The sequence below is a fragment of the Mauremys mutica genome, chromosome 13, assembly GCF_020497125.1.
Source record: "Mauremys mutica isolate MM-2020 ecotype Southern chromosome 13, ASM2049712v1, whole genome shotgun sequence".
NCBI lineage: Eukaryota > Metazoa > Chordata > Testudines > Geoemydidae > Mauremys > Mauremys mutica.
This window is the reverse complement of record NC_059084.1, coordinates 54,473,227-54,496,067: the sequence shown is the minus strand read 5'-3', so window position 1 is coordinate 54,496,067 and position 22,841 is coordinate 54,473,227. Positions and strand designations below refer to the sequence as shown.

The following is a 22,841-nucleotide window of genomic DNA, read 5'->3' as shown; positions in this document are numbered from 1 at the left end:
TCCTGACCCCTAATCCCCCTCCCCCACATTTCCCCCTTCAACATTTGTCATTTCCCCTAGTTCGCCCCCCTCCCTTCAGAAAACTACGATTCCCAGCAGTCCCCGCGCTGTAGTATTCCCCCTCCACCCGTGACCTCTGACCCCGCTCCTCCCCCTCCCATAAAGAACTAGACTGAAGCCCGCTAATAGCCCTAGCTCTTTGGGTCTGCGCATGTGCTGAGAAAGGGGCGGGGGAGGCGCGCTTCCACCGAACCACCCCCTCCTCCACTAAAGCCGGCAGCTGACAGCGCGAGCGGCAGCAGGAGCTGCAGCCCCGGCGCGCGGGGACCCTGTGGAACGCTGGGGAGCAGAAGCCGGCGCGCGCCACAGGTAAACAACTCACGGTCCCCAACGGCTGCCTGGGTTTTTTTTCCCGCGCTTTCGGACGAGGGGGCGCCGCGGGGCGGGGGGCTGCTGCGCACGCGCAGTGTGAGTCTCCCATAAACAAGCGGGCAGTGTAGGTCTCTTCCCCTCCTCACACCATTGCCCCGCCCTCGGGGGAGGTCTTGTACACCCCTTGCACGACTGGCCTGGTCACAGACTCTTGCATGCCCCCCCATTGCACCAACATGGGGCTCTCACATCACTTGCACCATCAATTCCCCATATGTGATTGTGCACCCATTGCACCCTCACAAGGCTCTTGCATGCTCCTTGCACCAATGACCTGAGTGTGGAGCTCTTGCACACCCCTTGCACGATCACTTCCCCATATGTGGCTTGAGGGCCACTTGCACCATATCCCACCTCACAGGGCTCTTGTGCAGCTTTTGCATCAGTGATTTGCACAGGGGGTTCTTACATACCCCTTGCACCACCGGTTCCCCCACATGTGGCTTGTGCATCCCTTGCCCCATTGCTCCCTCACAGGGGTTTTGTGCACCCCCGCACTATGGACCTCTTGCACCACTGGTCCCCCTCCCCTCCCCCGTGGGACTTTTGCATGCCCTGATACCTATTCACAGGAGGCTTGCCTGCCTTCAGCACCATTGGTTCCACTTATGGGGCTCACACAACAACCTTCCAATAGTGACTTGAGAGACCCATATCTCTTGCACCATTATTTTCTTCAGAGTTTATGAATGCCCTTACACCAGTGATTTATTCGTAAGGGTTTTAAACATGCCTTGCACCATCATTCCTCCTCTTTGGGGATCGAGCACAATCATCCCACTCACTAGGATTTTGTATATCCCCCGCTCTATTGTTGCCCCAACACACTGGGGGTCTTGCACTATCATCCGTGTCCTGCAGTGGGTTTGCATGCCCTTTTCTCATTGATATATTGGTGATATGTATGCCCTTGCATAATTATATCCCCTGTATGTGGACTATATGGGGGCGTCACATGTTCACATGTGGGATTTTCTCACCCTTGCACGACTGCATGCCTTCATGTGAGTTGCATCAGGATCCTGTAGGGAGTTTGTGGGCCTTTGCCCTAGGATCCTCTGGAATAGCCATATTGCCTTGTGCTATTGTGTGTCCTTGCACTAGGCTGCCATTTAATAGTTGTCTTCTCACCCCAGGACCCTGTTGAAAAGTTGTATGTTTTTGCAGCAGGAATACTCCTGCACCATAACCCTACCAGGACCTCAAGGAATAGTTTCATATGTCCTTGCACCAGGACTCTGTGCAATAATCATCTCCTTGGACTAGGATACTCCACCTCCTTGTACCAGAACTGTGTAGAATAGCTACCATCCTGCACCAGGACCCTTGAGCTATTTCACCTTCTTGTTGCACCAGGATCACGTGGGATATTTGCAGCAGAACTCTTTAGGATACTTGCTTTCCTTGCACATTACACCAGAAACCGGTGGGTAATTCTCCTCCTTGCACCTGGATCTCTTGTTCTCTTCTGCCTCCATCGTTGCACTAAGACCTTGTAAAATTATTTTGCCTCCTTGCACTGTCTCATTTCCATAACCAACAGACCCCTTCCTCGAACCACCTTCCCTGCAGGATATTTGCAAACAAGTGCTTGCCCCAGGACTTGTGAGACATTCTCCTTGCACATACTGGCCCTGCAGTGCACTTCTCCAAGGATTGTCTGCATGCCAAAGCCTCGGGCTAGGGCCTCCGACAAACAAATCATTGACTAAACCAGACAGCTGTGAAATATTTGCACGGTAAACCATGGGTCAGCTCCCGTGCTCCACCTTTAGCCATACCTGTGGAAAACTCACTTGATAACCACTGGATGTCTGGGCACCACATTGCACCAGACCACTGAGAATCCACCCTAGATATGAATCCACTTGGTGGTGGAGCCTGCTGTTACCCCACTCATTTCGTTACCCTCCTAAATTATCGTTTCCCTTCTATTTGTTATTGTTTCTGGATTATTAGAATTTAAAGCCTCCAGGAAGTTATTAGATTTCTCCACGCACACATGCACCAACACCAACGGTCTCCTGCCAAAATGGCTTCCGTCCGGTTCATGGTGACCCCTACAAAAATTGACGACATCCCAGGCCTATCTGACACCAGTCCAGACCTCAGCTCCCGCTCCAGCTCCCGGGTCCGCTTCAGCTCCCGGGAGAGTGTCCCTGAGACAAGCCGCAGCGAGGGCATGAGTGATTTCTCAGGGGCCACCACCTCAGTGGCCACTGTTGCGGGTGAACCGGCTAGCGACAGGACGTCCAACCCCCATGACATGGCAGAAGGTAGGTGGTACGTGGCCAGTTATGTGCATGAGCACGAGAAGCTGGGAAGTCACCAATGTTGATGTGGCTACCACTGTGGTGGTTTGGCTGGTGTGGGAGGGTGGATGGAGACTTGGGTGCATTGGAGGTGGACATCTCGTGGGAGAGTGGTGAGAGACATGGATGCAATGGAGGTGGACAGGTTTTTTTGCATTGGCACTAGAGCAGGACATCTCCAGGGGATGTTGGATGCATCCACTGCAACTTAACGGCTGCATTGGAAGTGGAGAAAGAAACTTTATGGGTGCATTGGAGATGACACACTCAACTTGCAATGCACTTATCTGTTGGCCAACTTGCAGTTGCGCAACGGCTGGGTGTGCTGAAGAAGGAAGGAGACCTCTTTCAGCTGCATTAGAGAGGGATGACTCATGGGTGCGATGGAGATGGAGGGGGATAAGTTATGAGTGACTCCACAATAATTCATGGCTGCAGTGGGGTGGGCTGGTTCATGGTGGCTAGTGCATCACCAGGTGCAGTTGTCTTGCCAGTTCTCTGTCGTTGCCCATCAGGTGCCTCCTAAATGCTTTGGTCTTTCCACTTGCCCACAACAAACGGGAACACACGTCCAGCTTCCATTTTGGGGTGAAGTGTCTTGGTTGCCAGCTTTAAGATAGGTGTGGCTGGATGGGGGGGTGTTTTTACAGAGGGTTATAGTGCATTGACTCTATTGCTATCACTGACTCAGCCACTATCCTTATTTCTTCAGCCTCTTTCCTGCATGGGAAATGCTGAGCAAGGCTCAGCGGAAATGACTCGGGAGAATTGAACTTCCCTTTAATCCTGTTGATTCCCTTGTTCATGCAGACTCAGATGAGAGATGAGTCCTAGAACTTGGTGGTGGGGCTTCGGTCGCCACTGATTCAGAGTCACGGCTCCTCTCGGGGCCTCCCAGCATGGGTTATGTTACAGGCCTGAAAATGCTGTGGTCTGCAGTACGTGCACATAAATGCCGTGTTTGTCTCATAGGATCTGTGCGCAGGGATTGCTCGCTCAGCACTGAAATGCGTCGACTTCTGGGGTGAAGCAGCTGTGTAACAGTGCCTAATGATGCACAGTGCTGAGATGCAGCTGCCTCTGGTGTGGAGCATGGCTGCTGCTTTAACAGCTCCAAGAGCGAAGAGTTTAGGACAGGAAGTGAAGGAGGACTTTGGATTGGATTGATATTGCAAGGAGAGATTTAAAGGAAGTAGAGGTGACTCTTTAGAGCTGGGATTTTCTGGGATGCTGGGTTCATTCCCAGCTCTTGCAGTGAATATGAGTGTGCAATTGTGAGTCCGCCTTGGCACCAGGTGTGTTCATCTCCCCCTTGTCATAAGGGGCTCATGGATGGCCATGCTCTGGGGCAAAGCTGATCAGCCTGGGGTCAGGAAGGGAGAGCTGGTTTATGGATATTGTCCAGCTCATACTCACATGCCTATGAGCCTTCTCCACTGGAGCACCCAAGACAGTCCTGTGCTCCCCGTTCTGTCTGTGGGATCACTTGTGGGACAGTACCCTGGTGATGTCACAGACATTTCACAAGCCATCAAGGCCGCTGTGTTCCTCGAAGGGGGTCCTTTTGTTGTCGTCAGAGGCCTGAAGCCCAGTGAAGCAGCAAAACAGGCACTGCAGGAACTGGAGAGCACGAGTGTGTGTGTGTGTGTGTGTGTGTGTGTGTGTGTGGCAGGCCTGCAGCAGGAGGACAGATCGAGCAGACAGCTAGCGCCTCGGGGACTTAATGTCCCCAGCACCTCAGCTGTTTATCTCCCGGGAGAGGCTGGCTGTGCTTTCCGAACGTCCTTTGTCCTTGGGCAGAGAGAGAGCGGATGGGAACTGGGGAGAAGGTTTCTGCGTGACCTGATGTGGCCCCAAGGCTGGGATGAGTGAGAACACAGACAGACACACACACAACTTCCTTGATTTTTCAGTACATGCACAAAGACACAGATGTATAAGCTCACACATGTGCATGGGCTTGACTTGTTTTCAACAGCGGCTCATGCATGCACAGAGACAGGTGCATAGATCTTATGTGATCTTACACACCCACGCATGCGTGTAGTGCTCTGCTGCTGTTCAACGCACACTTGTGCGTGGGGGCCGCTTGATCCACCAACACGAGTGCCTGCTGCCCTCCCTGCTGAGCTGTCTCCCCACTTGTTTATTTCACCCGCAGTCCCTGTCTCATGCAGCCCCCTCCTTCCCATCATCCCATGACAAATGGCCGTTTGCGGCGCCCGCCTACGCCTGTTCTCTGTTCCTCAAACAGTCATAGGGCTGGGAGAGCTCGCAGCCTGTGAGGGTGGGGGTGGAGTGCTCTCCTGGGCTCCCTCTGTGCTAGGGGCTAGGTCTTGATCTCCCCACCCCCATCCCAGGTGCTCACAGCTGGCTCTCTGGCCCTCCCCATCCATTGATTCCTCTGTCCAAGCTAGATGGATGTGTGTCCTTTCTGTGGTGCGAACAGAATGGAGTCAGGTCTCCACTGCGGTCAGGGGTGACTCTGGATTGACTGCAGGGGGAGCGGAGCCTGGAACCAGTCCTGATTCTGTGGCAGCCGAAGAGAAACCCCGGGGGGTGACTCCAGTTCTGCCCCGTAGTGTGTGCTCTGACCTCAGCCCCCCTCTATTCTAGGGCATCACACAGCTGTGGGGGCATGCACGGCTGGAGCAGAGAGCAGCAGAAGAGGAACTGAAAGGGCATAACTGGAACAAGAGGTGGGGCTCTGGGTCAGGACTAGAGGTTGTAAGCAAAATTACTCCCAGCCCCCAACTATCCCAGCCCTGGCCGCTGGCCTCTCCCTCCCGCACAGCGATGCTGGTGCCCCTCAGTCCTGACCCACAGCCCCTTGCTATTCCATCCCTGGGCTCCCCCACCTCTGCTGGTGCCCCTCAATACCCACCCACAACACCTGCTGCCCCAGCCCTTGTCTTCCCCCAACCCAGTAGTTTTGCTGGTGCCCCTCAATCCTAACCTGCAGCCCCCCTGACTGTTCCACTTGAACATATACTGTGGTGTAATGTGTGGTTTGGCCTGTTGATGGCAGCAGAAATAAAGTTAAAAGATGCCTAACGGAAACGTGAATTGTCCCTAATAAGGGAACCGAGGCCAGGTCTATGCTACATAGTTAGGTGGACGTAAGGCAGCTAACGTCGACCTAATCATGTCTGTGTCTACACTACAATGGTGCTTCTGCCGAAATAAGTGAGCCCACTACACCGACGTAATAACTGTACCTCCACGAGAGGCATAGGGCTTATGTCGATGTAGTAAGGGTGATGTAGTGTCTGTGTAGACGCTGCGTTATTTACATTGGCTGTCAGCCCCAAGCTGGGCTGACAGCTGTTAGCAACCTTCAGCCCTGCTGCCTCCCCCTGAGGGATTGGAGGGGTGGGGAAGGAAAGCATGATCCTCGCCCCCTCCCCCAGTCTCTCACTGGGTGGCAGCAGGGGGGCTCCAGCTATCAGCCCCAGCAGTGGGGGTCACAGTGGGAGGCTCCCCCAAGGCTGACAGCCAGAGCTGTGAACTTGCACCTGTCTCTGTTTCACACCAGGGAGCCTACCAGCAGTGAAATTGACGCTGCTTTTATTTCCCATTTCCTTTCTGTCTCCCTCTGTCTGTCAGCTCAGGCGGGAGGGGACTCCAGCTGTGAGCTCCCCACAGGCTGACATCCAGAGCCCAAGCCAAAAGTTGAAATAATAGCAGCCGTGAAACTGACAATAAGGTCAATTTCACTGCTGCTGGGCTCCCTGCTGTGCAACTGAGCCCCCTGTGGGCTCACAGTTGGGGCTGTCAGTGCCAGGGTGAGGGATGGCCCAGCTGGGAGCCCGGCATCCGCCTAACAGCTAGGGGAGGCGCAACTGTGAGCCCCGTGCCTACAGTTGAGGCTGTCGGCCCCAGGGTTGCTGGGCTCCAGCTGTGAGTATCTAGCAATGCCCCATTTCAATCAGTGGAAGCCCCCCTGGTGAGGATGTGAACCACCGCTTTAAATACTGCGGTGGCTGTATGTCCACTTAATGTAAGTCGACTTCATTTTGTAGTGTAGACGAGCCCTAGGTCGCTCTGTCCCTAATCCCTTTTCCCTGATCATCTCAAAGCAGTTTGCAAAGGTAACTTAGTCACCTGAGCCAGTGCAGGGAGTGGGAAGCCTCAACAGAGAACTGAAGGGGCCCCTGTGCCAGGGCTCTCCTCTGCTTGCTCAAGGGGTCATTTCAGGGCAGTGGGGTGTGGCTAACCCCGTTCTGGAGCGGGAAGTGCTGTGGGGCCAACCCAGCGTTTGTGTCATTCACCCTGGCCTGGAGTTCCCCGTTTTAGGCATTTCCTAAACTGATTAAGACCTTTTCCCTAATCTCTGCTCCTTCTTGGTATAAATAGAGAGGGTGGGGTATGTAGGGAAAAGGCCACCATGAGCTGGAGTTTGCCCAGCTCCACCTCTCCTGCTGTAACCCACTAGCCCCAGTCCTCTCCCAGAGCAAGGATAGAACCCAGGAGTCCTGCCTTCCAGTGCCCCTGCTCTAACCCACTAGCCCCACTCCTCTCCCAGAGCTGGGGATAGAACCAAGGAGTCCTGATCTGACTCCATCCTGCCTCTCAGAAAGCCATGCTACAGCTCAGGGGGCTACAGACTTCTCCATCCAGACAGCTGTGGGGCTGTTACCCAGAGCTGGCTGCATCACAGCGTTGTGCCCGTCCCTGCCTCTCCCAGGTTGCCTGCTACAGTTCAGCAGGAGAGTGGAAGCGGTTGTAGGTGGAGCAATTAATCCTCTTAGTGCCAGTAATACACACACAGCAGGGGAGGGCGTGTTCCCCCCCCCCCCACACCATCCCGCCTCTTCCCCTGGAGCCTGCCGGTCACCTGATCCCGGCGCTTCCAGTCCCTTTCGTTGCTGGTGCTGGGGGAAAAGTTAGTCCAGAAAATGCCTCACTTCACTGTTACTAAGGTGGAGGAGGAGGAGGAGGGTGGGGTGGAAGAAGGGTCCCAGGAAGGAGCCAACGGGGCTGGCATCTGGATGCCCAGAGAGATCATGGTATCAGGTGAGCCGTCATGTAAACACGCCACATTAATCTGCTTTACCTGCGTCTGTCTCTTGGCTGCTCCTCCCCTACCTGGGCTGCCCCCTCTGTCTCGGGGGTATGGGGTATGGGGGGCAGTGTCTCTTTATTGTCCCCTGCCCCCTGATTGCCCCCCAGATCCAAGCAGCCTCCCCAGCCTGCCTTCCTCAACCATCATAGCAGCCTCCCCTGGGCTCTTCCCAACCTGTTGCATGATCTTCCGTTAAACACCAACCACAGCTCCGCTCCTGATTAGTGAAGGAAGTGCGCTCCAGTGGTTAGAGCAGGGGCACTGGGAGCCAGGACTCCTGGGCTCTGTTCCCACCACTGGAAGGGGAGTGGGGTCTGGTGGATTAGAAAGCGGGGGAGCCAGGACTCCTGGGTTCTTCCTCTTCGGAGCTGTGTGCTTTCTGTGCTGCTTCTTCCCCTGCCCTGGGCCTCACTTTCTCTGCTGTGTGAGGCTGGGGGGGGGGGGGGACACGGGACTGTGGAATGTGCTGCAGGGCCTGATCCTGAGCCCTCCAATCTGAGTGGAACCTTTCCATGGATTTGGATCAGGCCAGGAGACCCTGACAGAGAACGGGCCGTGGGAAGTGCTGTTACGCTGTACAGGGCTGGTGTGCATTTGGGTCCAGTGTGGATCTGGACAGGCAGTTTTTGGGAAGGGATCTGCGGGGTGACTGTCCCCTTGGGGACTGATGCAGCTGACGATGGGCACTAGGGGATCCTGTCATAGTGGGGGTGATGGGGGTAAAGGGGGGGGTGCTGTGTTTGCTCAGACTCTAAACAGCCCCTGCCACCAAGAGAGATGGAGCAAACCCCAGTGTCCTGGCAAATTCAAGCTCTGCTGATTCTGTCCTGGTTCGAGCCACATGGCACCCTCCTTCACTGTCTGCCCCAAACCTACAGGCAGTGCTGTGTGGCTGTTACTCAACCACTCCCACCCCAGAGGTGGCCGCATCTCAGTCCCAGGCGAGCCATTTGTGTGCAGTCTCACTTTGCAACTGTTATGTAGCTGTCAATTCACACCCCAGAATCTGTAGAATCTTAGCACTGGGCGAGCGATCCCGGTGCAGCGTTGCTGTGTAGCTGTTACCCAGCTGCCCCACCCCAGAGGTGGCTGCATCTCAGTCCCAGGCAAGCCATTTGTGTGCAGTCTCACTGTGCAATTGTTATGTAGCTGTCAATTCACACCCCAGAATCACCCCAGCACTGGGCGAGCGATCCTGGTGCAGCGTTGCTGTGTAGCTGTTACCCAGCTGCCCCGCCCCAGAGGTGGCTGCATCTCAGTGATCCCAGCAGTGTTTTTATATCCCTCCATGCGTGTGAAGCTGGATTGAGTGAGAACCTCATTAGATGGCAAACACCACCCGCCCCCGCACCCATGTGCTTAACCCTTTCCTTTCTGCCTTGTTCCCTGTGGTTCCTAATCAATAATCAGTTACGCTCAGTAGCTGGAGCACTGGGTTTGCACTTACTTTTGGCACAGAGACTGGCCTCCCCTGTCGACCTAGAAGGGGTGCTCCTGGGAGAGGGTGTACATTGGGGAAAGCTCTCGCTGCATCTGCCCCTGCTCTGGGCTTGCACAGAGGAGTCGCTGCTGGCTTGGGTCCTTCGCCTGGCAGGGAATTTCCTTCCATCTCTCTGACATTTTCATTCTTCCCTCCTGTCTGACTTTTTCATTCTTTCTTCCTTTTTCCCTGCCCCCTCCTGGCCAAAGCAGGCTCTGTGTAGCCTGGGAAATACTCCGTGCAGCATCTTCCACCCCCTGTGCCCGGATCTCAGTTGGGCATTGCACATGGCGGAAGTGACTTTTCTGAGCTGCAGCTGGAAGAGGGGTGTGTGTTAATATACCACCCACTTTATACAAGGCCCGTGTGTGAATCCAGCTCCCTAGTCAGGACTCCTGAGCTCTCACTGTGGCTCTGGGAGAGGAGTGGTGTCTAGTGGTTGGAGCAGGAGTGGCTGGAGAGGGCTGGGTGCCAGGACTCCTGGGTTCTATCCCAACCTCTGGGATTAGGGAGAGGGGGAATGTCCAGCCATTCTCCCACCCTGGGGCTGGATCGGGGCAAGTGCCCCCTGAAGGGGAAAGGCCCCGTGTTCTTAAGTATGTAACCACCCACCCCACCCCCCTGCCCAGTGGCTGAGCAGGAGCAGGCCTCGTGTCACACAGCAGCCCAGCTAATTCGATTTAGCTCCAGCGGGGAGGGCAGCGTCAGGGATTATATCCCAAGCCTAGCCCCTGGCTTCCTGCCAGGCCGCCCTCTGCGTGTCAGGGCTCATGCTGCCTGTCTGCTAGATGGAGAGGAGATGGTCTATGAAGGTGCTCCCAGCTCTGGGCAGCACAGTTACAGCCACTCAGATGGCGTGCAGAGAGCCAGGACTCCTGGGTTCTGTTCCTGCTCCCAGAGGGCAGAGGGTCTAGTGGTTAGAGCCGGAGGGGCTGGGAGTCACAACACCCGGGTTCTTTTCTCAGCAGAAAATATAAATGTGGGATAGAGGGTCAGTGACAGAAAATCTACCTAGCTCCGTGGAGTGGGAATGTAATGCAGCTCAAGCACTGGCCACAGGATCAAGTGTCTGTAAGTAGGGTAGAACCCAGGAGTCCTGTATGGTGTCCTAAGGCAGTGACCCCTGGTATTGAGGGACCCTTTTCCACACCCACAGGTGGTCCAAGGCCTTGCTTTTCTCTCTCCCTGCTCCCGAAACAGGACCACCTCTGGGGCAGCGTGGGAACGGGAGCGGGGCCAGCGTTGAGACAGATCTGTTCTCTGCGTGGCTGGAAAGGGCAGGATCCCAGCTGCTTCCATGTAATCCCCAATTATCCTAGGCCGTTTCCCAACCCACCGAGCAGGGTTAAAATCCCCAGTCTGGCGCCAGACGCTGGCTCATCAGCTGAGCAGCAGGGGCAGGGGACAGACACAGCTGGGGGAGCTGTGGGGCTGGACTCTTTCTCTCTTTCCTATCTTTGTCTCTCTTTTCCCCCTCCTGGCAGTACAGGGGCTGTGGTGAATCCTTCTTCCAGAGCCCCCGGCTGGCGGGGGGGCTCAACAAAGGCTTGATTCATAGCCTGACCCAGGGCAACCGTCGCCCAGCCACCCGCCTCGCTCAGTCACGTTGCTCTCTGCTGCTTGAGGGGTTAGGTGACAGGGAAAGATCTGAGGAGACTGGCACTTTCTGCCCCTCGGGGGTCCAGCCTGTCGTGTGTGTCTGGGCGGGAGACTGACAAGTTTCCTACCCAGGCCGGAATCGGTGCCCACGAGAGGGAAAAGGCCCCATCTCCCATTCCTGACCCCCGGGAGCCAGACAGCCAGTCCCCCGCTCTGGGGTCAGGGTGGAGCTGGTGCCTGTTAGAGGAGAAAGGCCCCATCCCCCTCTCCCTGAACTCTGCTATATAATTGCACTGGTTTCTTTTTATATTGTTGCAGCTACTTTTTGGTTTTGAAATCATGCTCTAAAACCCCCAGAATCTTTGCTCATTTCCCTTTCTTTGCCAACATGTATCAGTGGGAGGAAATATATTTTATCAGAGTCTTTTTTGTTTTTCATTCCTTTTTTTTTTTTTCTTTTGTGATTCATTTTTTCCCATCTTCTGTTTGATTTTCAGACGTGAGTCAAACCTCCATCACTGGGGAACAGTGTCAGCTCTTAGGTACGGTATTGCTAAGGAGTCGCGTGTGTCTCTCTCTCCTGGCCAGAACGAGCCTGTGTGTGTGTCCGTTTGTGCCTCTTGCTGGAGGGGATGAGCCCTGCTCTGTGTGTGTCTGTCCCTGCTGCCCCCCTGCCGAAGCCCTGCTCTGTGTGTGCATGTGTGTTTCACCCCTGGATCAGACTACCCTAGGGAGAGGGTAATTTACATACCCCTCGCTACTAATTCCCCTCTTTCCCCATCTGCTGATCCTTGGATCATCGCAGGCACCTGCAGCTTGAGCGCCAGGCCCAAAACTGAGGTGTGGCTTTGTCCGTCGTCCTTCTCAGCCCGATTTCACAGTCAGAGAGGAGGTCTGGTCTGTTGGAACTGGGTGACAGGACTCCTGGGTTCTATTGAAGCCACTCGGGTGTTGGGGAGAATGCCCCTACGAACCCCGCTCCCTGCAGCACAGTGCCCCCAGGGGCCAGCACTGACTGGGAGGGGAGAGCGCCCCCTGCTGAGCCCCCGCTCTCTGCAGCCCAATGCCCCCTAATGCCATGCTGAAGTAGTCTACTTTGGCTTTTCCTGCCGGGGAGCCCCCAGCCCGTGGATCGGGTGCCGTGGGGCTCACTTGTTAGTACCTTGTTCTCCGCTGACCTTGTCCCACCTCAGCGGTTGGCTGGTAGCGTGGCTTTCCCTGTGCTGTGTACAAAGCAAACACCGAGGCCAGCTGAGCTGCTCAGGCCCTGCCAAATAGCAGTGCCCATGGGGGCGGGGGGGTGACATTACGCTGCCCAGGAGTGGTGCTAGGGGTGCTGTGCTCTAGGGAGTGGGGTGGGAGCTCTCCCCTGGTAGTCAGCGCTGGCCCCAGTTCCCCAGTGCGGCACTGGGGGGCGCTGTGCTGTAGGGAGTGGGGTGGGGGTTCTCCCTTGGCAGTCAGCACTGGCCCCAGTTCCCCAGTGCGGCACTGGGGGGCGCTGGGCTGTAGGGAGTGGGGTGGGGGCTCTCCCCTGGCAGGCAGCGCAGGCCCCAGGTCCCCAGTGCGGCACTGGGGGGCGCTGGGCTGTAGGGAGTGGGGTGGGGGCTCTCCCCTGGCAGTCAGCGCTGGCCCCAGTTCCCCAGTGCGGCACTGGGGGGCGCTGTGCTGTAGGGAGTGGGGTGGGGGTTCTCCCCTGGCAGCGCTGGCCCCAGTTCCCCAGTGCGGCACTGGGGGGCGCTGGGCTGTAGGGAGTGGGGTGGGGGCTCTCCCCTGGCAGTCAGCGCCGGCCCCAGTTCCCCAGTGCGGCACTGGGGGGCGCTGGGCTGTAGGGAGTGGGGTGGGGGCTCTCCCCTGGCAGTCAGCGCCGGCCCCAGTTCCCCAGTGCGGCACTGGGGGGCGCTGGGCTGTAGGGAGTGGGGTGGGGGCTCTCCCCTGGCAGTCAGCGCTGGCCCCAGTTCCCCAGTGCGGCACTGGGGGGCGCTGTGCTGTAGGGAGTGGGGTGGGGGCTCTCCCCTGGCAGTCGGGAGCTGGGGCCAGCACTCAGTGCAGCACTGGGGGGTGCTGTGCTGTAGGGAGTGGGGTGGGGGCTCTCTCACAGTGAGAGCCGTGCTAGGTGAGCTGACTCTGGGCAGTGTTCTGCCAACTGCCCCAGAGGCCCATCCCGAGCTGTGAGCAGCAGAAGGGGCCTGGGGAGCTCCCTACTACCTGGGAGGCCAGGTGCCAGAGAGTTGTTATTCCTGTGCCGCTGCCTCTCGGCTGAACATGCAGAGGCGGCTGCAGGTTCAAACTGCTGGGGGCCTGGGCTGGAACAGGTGGTTATTGTGCCCAGCCCAGCAAGGAATCTTCCTCTGAGCAGGCAGCAGCCTGACTGTTGACTCACCTCTCGCCAAGGGGCAGAGAGAGGGTGAGACCACAGGTTAGAGCCTGGGGGGCTGGGTGCCAGGACTCCTGGGTTCTATCCCCAGCCCTGGGAGGGGAGTAGGGTCTAGTGGGTTAGAGCAGGGTGGGATTAGGAGCCAGGACTCCTGGGTTCTATCCCCAGCCCTGGGAGGGGAGTAGGGTCTAGTGGGTTAGAGCAGGGTGGGATTACGAGCCAGGACTCCTGGGTTCTGTCCCCAGCTCTGGGAGGGGAGTAGGGTCTAGTGAGTTAGAGCAGGGTGGGATTAGGAGCCAGGACTCCTGGGTTCTACTTTTGATGCTGTGCCTCAGTCTCCTTCCATTCCAGAGGAGTTGTAGAGGTGTGTGTGTCTGTACATTGGTGCTGCAGTCCCCCTGCCAGGAGGGAGCGGTGAATGGCTGGGCTCTTGGAGAACCCTGGTAAGCTGGTACAGGGCTGAGACCCCCCAGCTCACTGCACCTCACACTGGCATCTCCCTGTCCCACTTGTCTCTCCTCAGACCCCGGGCGCAAGAAAGACGTCTATCTCAACAACACCAGCTACGAGGACGGGGATGAGTACTTCGACAAGAACCTGGCGCTCTTCGAGGTACCCCCGGGGGAATCTGCCCCCCGCAGCCAGGGAGGAGAGGGCAGAGTGGGGAGGTGGACATTTGCTGCCCCCTGGTGGCCAGTGCTGGGAGTCTGAAACGTGGTTCATGTCCATCCAGGAGCTATGATGCAGCCCTGCCCTCCGATGGGGTAACGGGGCCTGGCGGTTTGTCCCTTCCCCCAGAACTAATCCAGCAGCCAGGGTCCGCTGTGCTCTTCCTCCGGCTGGTTCTCCCCTGCTGGGATAGGGGTGGCGGGGCTTCAAGTTCACACCCCTTTGAGACGCACGTAGGCAGTTGACACCTCTTGGAGCAATGGGCTCAGGCTGCATCTCAGTAACGGGCTCAGGCTCTCTGCAGACTCAGGCAGCAGGGACAGCTCCCCATTTCACCCCCTCTCGTCCTGCAGGAGGAAATGGATACCCGGCCCAAGGTGTCCTCCCTGCTTAACCGCATGGCGAACTACACCAACCTGACGCAGGGGGCGCGGGAGCATGAGGAGGCTGAGAACATTGCAGAAGGCAAGAAGAAGCCCACAAAGGTGAGGGGCTGCGGGGTGGGATTGAGGGGCACTGGCCGAGCTGGGACCAGGCTGGATCGATCTCAGGGTTGGGATGGCCTGGGGCTGAAGGGTGGGATGGAGGGGCAGGGTTGGGGGGCAGTGCGGGGAGCCCAGGGATGGGATAGCAGGGGGCTGCGGGGTGGGATTGAAGGGCATCAGCCCTCTTAGTCTATCCCCTCCCAGAGCAGAGTCCTGCCTCCCGGCACTCCTTGCCCTAACCACAGTCTCTCTCTTTGCAGACGCCGCAGATGGGCACCTTCATGGGCGTCTATCTGCCCTGCCTGCAGAATATCTTTGGGGTCATCCTCTTCCTGCGCCTCACCTGGGTGGTGGGCACGGCCGGAGTGCTGCAGGCCTTCGCCATCGTCCTCATCTGCTGCTGCTGCGTGAGTGTCTGCCCTCAGGGGGCACTAAGGGGCAGTGCTGACCCTAGCGTGGCACTATCGGGCGCTGTGCTGCAGGGAGTGTCCCAGCTAGAAGAGTGTAGTGAGCTCCCTAAGGATTGTGAACCCTGGTGTCCTACCCAAATCTGGCCTCAGTCGATACAGTTCTGCTTCCCCAGGCCCGCCCTGCATCTGCCATTGGCGATGTCATTCTCCACCACTTCTGGTTCTAAGTCCTTGTTCACTGGGCCTCTCCAGCTGCCTCATCCCACCCCAGAGGCAGCTGCATTTGGTGCAGGCCATGTGAACCTGATGTCTGCTACCAATTCAGTGCTGTTCCTCTAACAACACCCCCTGCTGTCCTCTTTCACCTTCTCCGCAGACGCTGTTAACTGCCATCTCTATGAGTGCCATCGCCACCAATGGAGTCGTGCCGGGTGAGTGGGTCAGGCCATTCTTCTCTCCTGGATTGGCCAGCATCCCTATCCCCTCAGCTCTGGATTGGGCCCATCAGCCAGGCCTCAGTTCTTCCCTGTGGTGGTTGGTTCCTTCCTGACCTCCATCTCAGGGCATCTCCTGCCCTGGCGCCTATGGATGGGGAGCCCTTGGGACACACCCCAACCTCCCTAGCTGCTCCCTGACTCTCTCTGTCCTCTCTCTCTAGCTGGGGGCTCCTACTTCATGATCTCCCGGGCACTGGGCCCTGAGTTTGGGGGTGCTGTGGGGCTCTGCTTCTATCTGGGCACCACCTTCGCCGCCGCCATGTACATTCTGGGAGCCATCGAGATCTTCCTGGTGAGAACGCTGCCCCCTGGGGGCCTGGGATCTGTGTGGTGTGTGTGACATGTCCCATTCCCCACCCCCATGAGCCAGCCGGCCCCCCGCCCTGGGGTGGCTTGGAGCCGGCGCCTCCTGGAGGTGACATCTCTCTCTGTGCCCCGCACAGAATTACATCGCTCCCGAGGCAGCCATTTTCCGTAGCACCGACGCGCTGAAGGAGTCGGCGGCCATGCTAAACAACATGCGGGTCTACGGCTCGGCCTTCCTCGTACTTATGGTGCTGGTGGTCTTTGTCGGCGTGCGCTACGTTAACAAGTTCGCCTCGCTCTTCCTCGCCTGCGTCATCGTCTCCATCCTGGCCATCTACGCCGGGGCCATCAAATCCTCCTTCGCCCCACCCCGCTTCCCGTAGGTGCTGGCAGGCTCTGCGGGGGGGCTGGCAGAGGGCGCGGGGGGATTGGCACTCCTCGGGGGTGGGGCTCACCTCGGTTAGGGGCGCCATGGGGGGCTCTATGCTCTGGGGCTCTGTGTCTATCTGCCTTCCCGCCCGGCGCAGGGTCTGTATGCTGGGGAACCGCACCCTCTCTGGTCGGCACATCGACGTCTGCGCCAAGACCCAGGAACTGGGCAACTTCACGGTGCCCACCCAGCTCTGGGGCCTCTTCTGCAACTCCAGCAAGCAACTGAACGCCACCTGCGACGAATACTTCGCTCACAACAACGTCACCTCCATCCAGGGCATCCCGGGCCTGGCCAGCGGCATCATCACCGGTGAGGGCCTAGTGCGGCTGGGCGGATCCGCCCACCAGCCGGTGGTGAGGGGAGCCTGCCATGGCTGCAACCCTGTGCCATCTGGGCATGAGCTCCGTCAGCTACGGAGCCTCTCAGCCCTCTTTCTGAGGCCCTCGGACCAGCACTGGCCCCCAGGACACTCCAGTAGCTTAAATGCAGACACTGCAGCTCGGGAGATTGGGAGGGAGAATGGGACCCAGGCATCCACAATGGCAGCATGGGGCACTCCCAGAACCTCGGCCAAACCGTGAGCCGGCAGTTTGCATGGTACCGGCTAGAATTCCTGGGTTGTACAGACCGACGCCCTGGTGCTGACTCAAGAGACCCTGGTGGCTCTGGGATGGGACAGTCCAACCCCCTGTGGCTTCACCCCGTGGCCCCAGCCCTGCTGACTAGCCGCTTCTCCCTACCTGCAGAGAACCTGTGGAGCAGCTACCTGCAGAAGGGGGAGATCATCGAGAAGCCCTCGGCCCACTCTGTCGACGTGCTGGGGGCCATGAGCCAGGAGTATGTGTTAGCCGACATCACCACCTCCTTTACCCTGCTCGTGGGCATCTTTTTCCCCTCCGTCACCGGTGAGCACTGCTGCCGTGGGGGATGGGAGCTGGGGACCCTGGCGTCCGAGAGGGTAGCACAGGGCGATCACCCCTAGGGGGCCCGGCAGGCTCCCACTGCTAGGGAATAGGACCCTGGGGTCTGGGACAATGGTGCAGGGTGCTCACCTGGCAGCCGTTTCTCCTGTGCTGATCTTTGCAGGGATCATGGCTGGCTCGAACCGTTCTGGAGACCTGAAGGATGCTCAGAAATCCATCCCCATCGGCACCATCCTGGCCATCCTCACCACCTCCTTCGTCTGTATCCTGCCAGGGCTAGCGTGGCGGGGGGCGGGCACGGACGGGGCAGGGAGGGACATGCCTTGCTCATGGTCAGAGCATGCCAGAGCCCATATGAGGCCGGGTGGAGAAGGGCCCCCCCGTGGGGCGAGGCGGGGTGGGGGTGGGGGATCACTGACCACCCCGCTGTGACCTTGGGGCCATGGCCGCCTTGACTCCGCACTGCCATAGATCTCAGCAACGTGGTTCTGTTTGGGGCCTGCATCGAAGGGGTGGTGCTGCGGGACAAGTGAGTATTGGGGGGACCTGCCCTGTGGTGCTCGCCGGCACCTGCCGCTGGGGCTGCCTGTCCTCCCCATAACGCCGCCTCCTCAGGGGGCCTGGGTCCCCCTGCCCATAGTCCTCTTTCCGTGGGGTCCCCCCAGAGCACCTCTCCACTGGGTTGTTCCCCACTTGGGTCCCCCAGTGCACTGGGTCATCCCCAGCCCGTGACACCCCTCCACTGGGTCCCTGCATCCCCACAGTGCCTCTCCATTGGGTCTCCCCCAGCCTGTAGTACCCTTCCGCTGGGTTCTCCTGTTCACTGGGTCCCCATAGCTTCCCTCCACTGGGGGCCCCCTAGCCCATTATGCCCCTCCACTGAGTCCCCATTGCCCCCCTCCGTGCAGTCCTCCTGTCTATAGGCCCTCTCCTGTGTCCAAGGCTCCTCCATGCCTGGTCCCCCCCCCCCCCGGCTGACGGTCCCTCTCCCGCCGGCAGGTTTGGCGACGCTGTGCACAGGAACCTGGTGGTTGGGACGCTCTCCTGGCCCTCCCCCTGGGTCATCGTCATCGGCTCCTTCTTCTCCACGTGCGGGGCTGGGCTACAGAGCCTCACTGGCGCCCCCCGCCTGCTGCAAGCCATCGCCAAGGACAACATCATCCCCTTCCTGCGGGTAAGAGCGCGCTCCGCTTCACTCTCCCTCCCACAGTACCCAGCCGCCCCGCCCCAGAGCTGGCTGCATCTCCACGCTGGGCGAGCCATCCTTGTGTGGCTTTGTGTAGCTGTCCCCCAGCTGTGCCCCTCTGTCCCCGAGCTGGCTGCATTCCTGCCTCCCTGAAGTGGGTTTCCTGTGTGCTGTCGCCCTAGGTATTCGGCCATAGCAAAGCCAATGGGGAGCCGACGTGGGCTCTGCTCCTGACTGCGGGTATCGCCGAGCTGGGCATCCTCATTGCTTCACTGGACCTGGTGGCCCCCATCCTGTCTATGTAAGGTTCCTGCTGAGCCACGTGGGGGCGGGGAAGGGGGTGGGCAGGACTCTGTGGAGGGGGCAGATCCCGCTCCCAGCTGGGATTTGGCGTTCGCATCCCAGAGCGGGGAATCTCATGATGGTATATCAGCCTGCACCCAAGGGGGAGCCCCCAAGGCACCACCCCCCGACCGTCTCTTGTCTTTCCGGGTCCGTAGGTTCTTCTTGATGTGTTACCTCTTCGTCAATCTGGCCTGCGCCTTGCAGACCCTGCTGCGCACCCCCAACTGGAGACCCCGCTTTCGCTACTACCACTGGTAAGGGGTTCTGCCCCAGCACCGGGAGGAGAGTGGGGTCTAGTGGCTAGAGTAGGAGGGGCTGGGAGCCAGGACACCTGGGTTCTATCCTAGCTCTGGGAGGGGTATGGGTCTAGTGGGTTTGGGAGGATGGAGTGACAGGACTCCTGGGTTCTCTCCCCAGCTCTGGGAGGAGCCTGGTGGGTTGAAATGGGGGTCTGGACTCCTGGATATGTGTGCTCTTTTTCTCTCTCGCTCTCCCTCCCTGCAGGGCGCTCTCATTTGTGGGCATGAGCATTTGCCTGGCGCTCATGTTTGTGTCGTCCTGGTATTACGCCATCGTCGCCATGGTGATCGCCGGCATGATCTACAAGTACATCGAGTACCAGGGGTGCGTTGTCTCCTGCAGGGTCTGGCACCCCTGGGGCTGGACGGGCTGCCCCTGCAACTCCTGGGTTCACCCATTTTCCTCCCTGACCTTGGGGAGTTCCCCACCCCCTCTGCCTCGGCTTCCCCATCTCCTGCCCGCTAGGGAGCAGAGTGGGGCTTGGGCTCCATGGGGAAGGCAGCCCTCGCCTTCCCTGGGGGCCGCCAGCCGGGGCCTGTGGGCAGCTGTAGCAATGGAGGAGACACCCTTCCCCCAGTGGCCACCCTGCTGGGATGGAGTGCTGTGGCTCTGTACAGGAAGACCTGTCTCATGGGTTACAGCTGAGGGAGCTGGAAGCCAGGACACCTGGGTTCTGTCCCAGCTCTGTGGGGGGAGTGGGGTCTAGTGGTTGGACAAGAGTGGGCTGGGAGCCAGGACACCTGGGTTCTGTCGAGTCTGAACTTGGCCAGGTCCCTTTCCCTGCCTCAGTTTCCCCAGCTTTCTCATGTGACCCCACCTCCTCAGTGCGGGGTGGATAGCTTTCGGCTGAGCACCGTGTCTCTGCCCCCCAGAGCCGAGAAGGAGTGGGGCGACGGCATCCGGGGCCTGTCACTGAGCGCTGCCCGCTTCGCCCTGCTGCGCCTGGAGGAGGGCCCCCCCCACACCAAGAACTGGAGGTAGGAGAGCCCCCCCACACCCCGCTGTTCCATGGGGTGAACCCCTCTGGCCCCCCCGTGACCCCTCGCTCCCCGCAGGCCCCAGCTGCTGGTGCTGCTGAAGCTGGACGAGGACCTGCACGTGAAGCACCCGCGCCTGCTGACCTTCGCCTCGCAGCTCAAGGCGGGCAAGGGCCTGACCATCGTGGGCTCCGTCATGGTGGGGAACTTCCTGGAGAACTACGCCGAGGGGCTGGCGGCTGAGCAGGTCAGGGGAGGGAGAGAGCAGCCCCTGCCGAGATCCACCCTGCTGCACGGTGCCCCCTCCCCCCCCAGCAGCATGGTGCCTGCTCCATGCCACACGGTTCCTCCATTCCCCACCGGCCGCCCGGTGCCCCCTCCTGAGCCCCTGCCCCCAGGCCCTTGCTCTGTGTGGCACAGTGTCTCCTGCCAAGGACCCCTGGCCCCTGCCATGTCACACCCCACTGCACGATACCCCTTGGCAAGCACCCCACCCCCTGCTCTGTGTGGCACAGTGCCCCTGCTGAGAGCCTCCCCCATGCCAGCAGTACGGTGTCCCTTGCTGAGCCCCAGGACAGTGCCCCCTCCCCCCCCCCCCCCCGGCTCCTGCTGTGTGGGGCACAGCATCCCCTGCCACGTGCTCACACCCGCCCCGTGCTGAGCACCCCGGACCCTGCTCTCTGCGGCCCAGTGACCCCACCCCCCAGTGCTGTGGCTTCCCTTGAAGAGGCTGTCACCCCCCAGCAGCACAGCGCCCCCTAGCCGCTCCCGTGTGTGTCTTGCAGACCATCAAGCACCTGATGGAGGCAGAGCGCGTGAAGGGCTTCTGCCAGCTGGTGGTGGCAGCCAAGGTGCGGGAGGGCATCTCCCATCTCATCCAGTCCTGTGGCCTGGGTGGCATGAAGCACAACACGGTGGTGATGGGCTGGCCCAATGCCTGGCGCCAGAGCGAGGATGCTCGCGCCTGGAAGACCTTCATCGGTACGTGGGGGTGTGGGCTTGGGGGGTCCTCCCCTTTCCCCCACTGGTGCCCTCTGACCACTTTTGTCACCGTAGGCACCGTCCGGGTCACCACAGCCGCTCGCCTGGCCCTGCTGGTGGCCAAGAATGTGGCCTTCTACCCAGGCAACGCGGAGCCCTTCCTTGAGGGCAACATCGACGTGTGGTGGATCGTCCACGATGGGGGCATGCTCATGCTGCTGCCCTTCCTGCTCAAGCAGCACAAGGTGCCAGTGGGGGCTCGGCCTGTAGCGGGGGGATTGGGGCGGCAGGACTGGGGAGCTGATCTGCAGGTGCTGACCCATCCAGTGCTTGGTTTTTCTCTCTCTCTCTCCCCCCCACTCCCCCAGGTGTGGCGTAAATGCAACATCCGCATCTTCACGGTGGCCCAGCTGGAGGACAACAGCATCCAGATGAAGAAGGACCTGGCCACCTTCCTATACCACCTGCGCATTGAGGCGGAGGTGGAGGTGGTGGAGATGGTGAGAGACTTGAGGGAACGGTTGGCGGGGAGAGGGCCATGCTCTGTGGCCCCTCTATGGGAGTGGGGGAGGCTGCATATGAGCAGAACGGCCCCTAGGGGGCAGCACTGCAGCAGCTGAAGAGTGGAGCCTCTCTTGGGGGGCCCAGGTATAGGCCCTATCTCTTCACATGGGACAGCTTTGTCCAGGGCTTGGAGCGGGAGGGAGCCAGGACTCCTGGGTTCTATGCCAGTTCTGGGAGGGGGGTGGGGCAGGTTGCACCTCTGGTCTCAGCTCACCCCACATGTGCCCCATGCAGCACGACAGTGACATCTCAGCCTACACCTACGAGCGGACTCTGATGATGGAGCAGCGCTCCCAGATGCTACGGCACATGCGGCTCTCCAAGACTGAGCGGGACAGAGAGGTAAGTGGGGACTGGGGGGTGGGGGTAGGCTGCTCCCCTTCCCCATGGGGCACTCCCCCACTCACCCCCTGGGCTTCCTGCAGGCCCAGCTGGTGAAGGACCGCAACTCCATGCTGCGCCTGACCAGCATCGGCTCCGACGAGGACGAGGAGACGGAGACCTACCAAGAGAAGGTGCAGATGACCTGGACCAAGGATAAGTACATGGCAGCCCGCGGGCAGAAGGCCCGGACTCTCGAGGGTATGCAGGACCTGCTCAACATGAAGCCGTAAGCCCCTCTTGCTTCCCATCAGCCCCTGGGGACTGCCCCCCTCCACCTCCCATCATCCTGGAGGTGGTGGAGATGCCCCAATGTGAGGCTAGAAATGCTTTCCTCCACCCCATGGGAGGCATCCCGATCTCCTATGGAGCCACTCTGCATTGTCTGGCCCTCCCCCAAGCCAGTGTCCGTCCCTAACCCTCCCGCCCCCTGCAGGGATCAGTCCAATGTGCGGCGCATGCACACAGCTGTCAAACTCAATGAAGTGATCGTCAACAAGTCCCACGAGGCCAAGCTGGTCCTGCTCAACATGCCGGGGCCGCCCCGCAACCCCGCAGGTGATGAGAACTGTATCCTTGGCGTGGGGAGCCTGGGGGGGGTTAGGTGGGGGGAGCGCTGTCTATCTGTCTTGCCCGTGTTGGCTCCTTAACCCACGCCCCAGACATGGAGTTCCTGGAGGTGCTGACTGAGGGGCTAGAGCGGGTGCTGCTGGTGCGGGGGGGTGGCAGCGAGGTCATCACCATCTACTCCTAGAGCACCCCCTCCACTGGCCCCTGCCACTTCGTTCCACTGCTGCCCTCCAGATGGGCTGGGGACAAGGGGCACGCCAAAATCCAGTGGGGGCACACCTCCATGGAGCAGTTACCCCACTGCTCTACCCCTACAGGGCAAGAAAGGGGGTGGCACCAAAGGGACTGTAGTATTAGACCCACCAGGGCAGGGTCACCAGGGGGCAACCCTCACAAAGCAGGGCTGGGAGAGATTTCCCAGGGTGCCCGTCACCACGCAGTGCCAAAGCTGCTTTGCTTCCTTTCAAGCTGCTGTGGAAGGGTGGGGAGTGCAGGGGGGGGTTGTGGGCCTCCTCCCTTCTCCCAACCTTTTGTGTGCAAGCAGGGTGGTTG

The 22,841-nt window shown here is 59.4% G+C and overlaps 1 protein-coding gene across 2 annotated transcripts; it reads left to right on the top strand.

The window, feature by feature from the left end:
* Positions 1-194: 194 nt before the first annotated feature.
* Positions 195-22,830, top strand: LOC123348065 (solute carrier family 12 member 6). 2 transcript variants are annotated; one of them, XM_044985336.1, is made up of 26 exons: positions 196-369; positions 1,569-2,708; positions 11,386-11,430; positions 13,786-13,874; positions 14,285-14,416; positions 14,677-14,823; positions 15,203-15,257; positions 15,485-15,615; positions 15,767-16,008; positions 16,157-16,371; positions 16,809-16,967; positions 17,149-17,247; positions 17,457-17,514; positions 17,985-18,159; positions 18,354-18,472; positions 18,672-18,770; positions 19,021-19,140; positions 19,689-19,793; positions 19,872-20,040; positions 20,579-20,774; positions 20,850-21,019; positions 21,143-21,274; positions 21,573-21,680; positions 21,764-21,948; positions 22,156-22,289; positions 22,382-22,830. In XM_044985336.1, the coding sequence occupies exons 2-26, from the start codon at positions 2,435-2,437 to the stop codon at positions 22,471-22,473; spliced, it is 3,450 nt and encodes a 1,149-aa protein (XP_044841271.1). In that variant the 5' UTR covers positions 196-369; positions 1,569-2,434; the 3' UTR covers positions 22,474-22,830. The 2 variants fall into 2 exon arrangements, with proteins under 2 accessions (XP_044841272.1, XP_044841271.1); XM_044985337.1 differs by lacking the exon at positions 11,386-11,430 and having other exon boundaries at positions 195-369.
* Positions 22,831-22,841: the final 11 nt, after the last annotated feature.

Coding starts and splice junctions, on each gene's coding strand:
- LOC123348065 (XM_044985336.1), top strand. CDS start 2,435: ATGCACCAACACCAACGGTCTCCTGCCAAAATGGCTTCCGTCCGGTTC. Junction 14,417..14,676: donor GCAAGAAGAAGCCCACAAAG/GTGAGGGGCTGC, acceptor CTCTCTTTGCAG/ACGCCGCAGATGGGCACCTT. Junction 16,968..17,148: donor CTTTTTCCCCTCCGTCACCG/GTGAGCACTGCT, acceptor TGATCTTTGCAG/GGATCATGGCTGGCTCGAAC.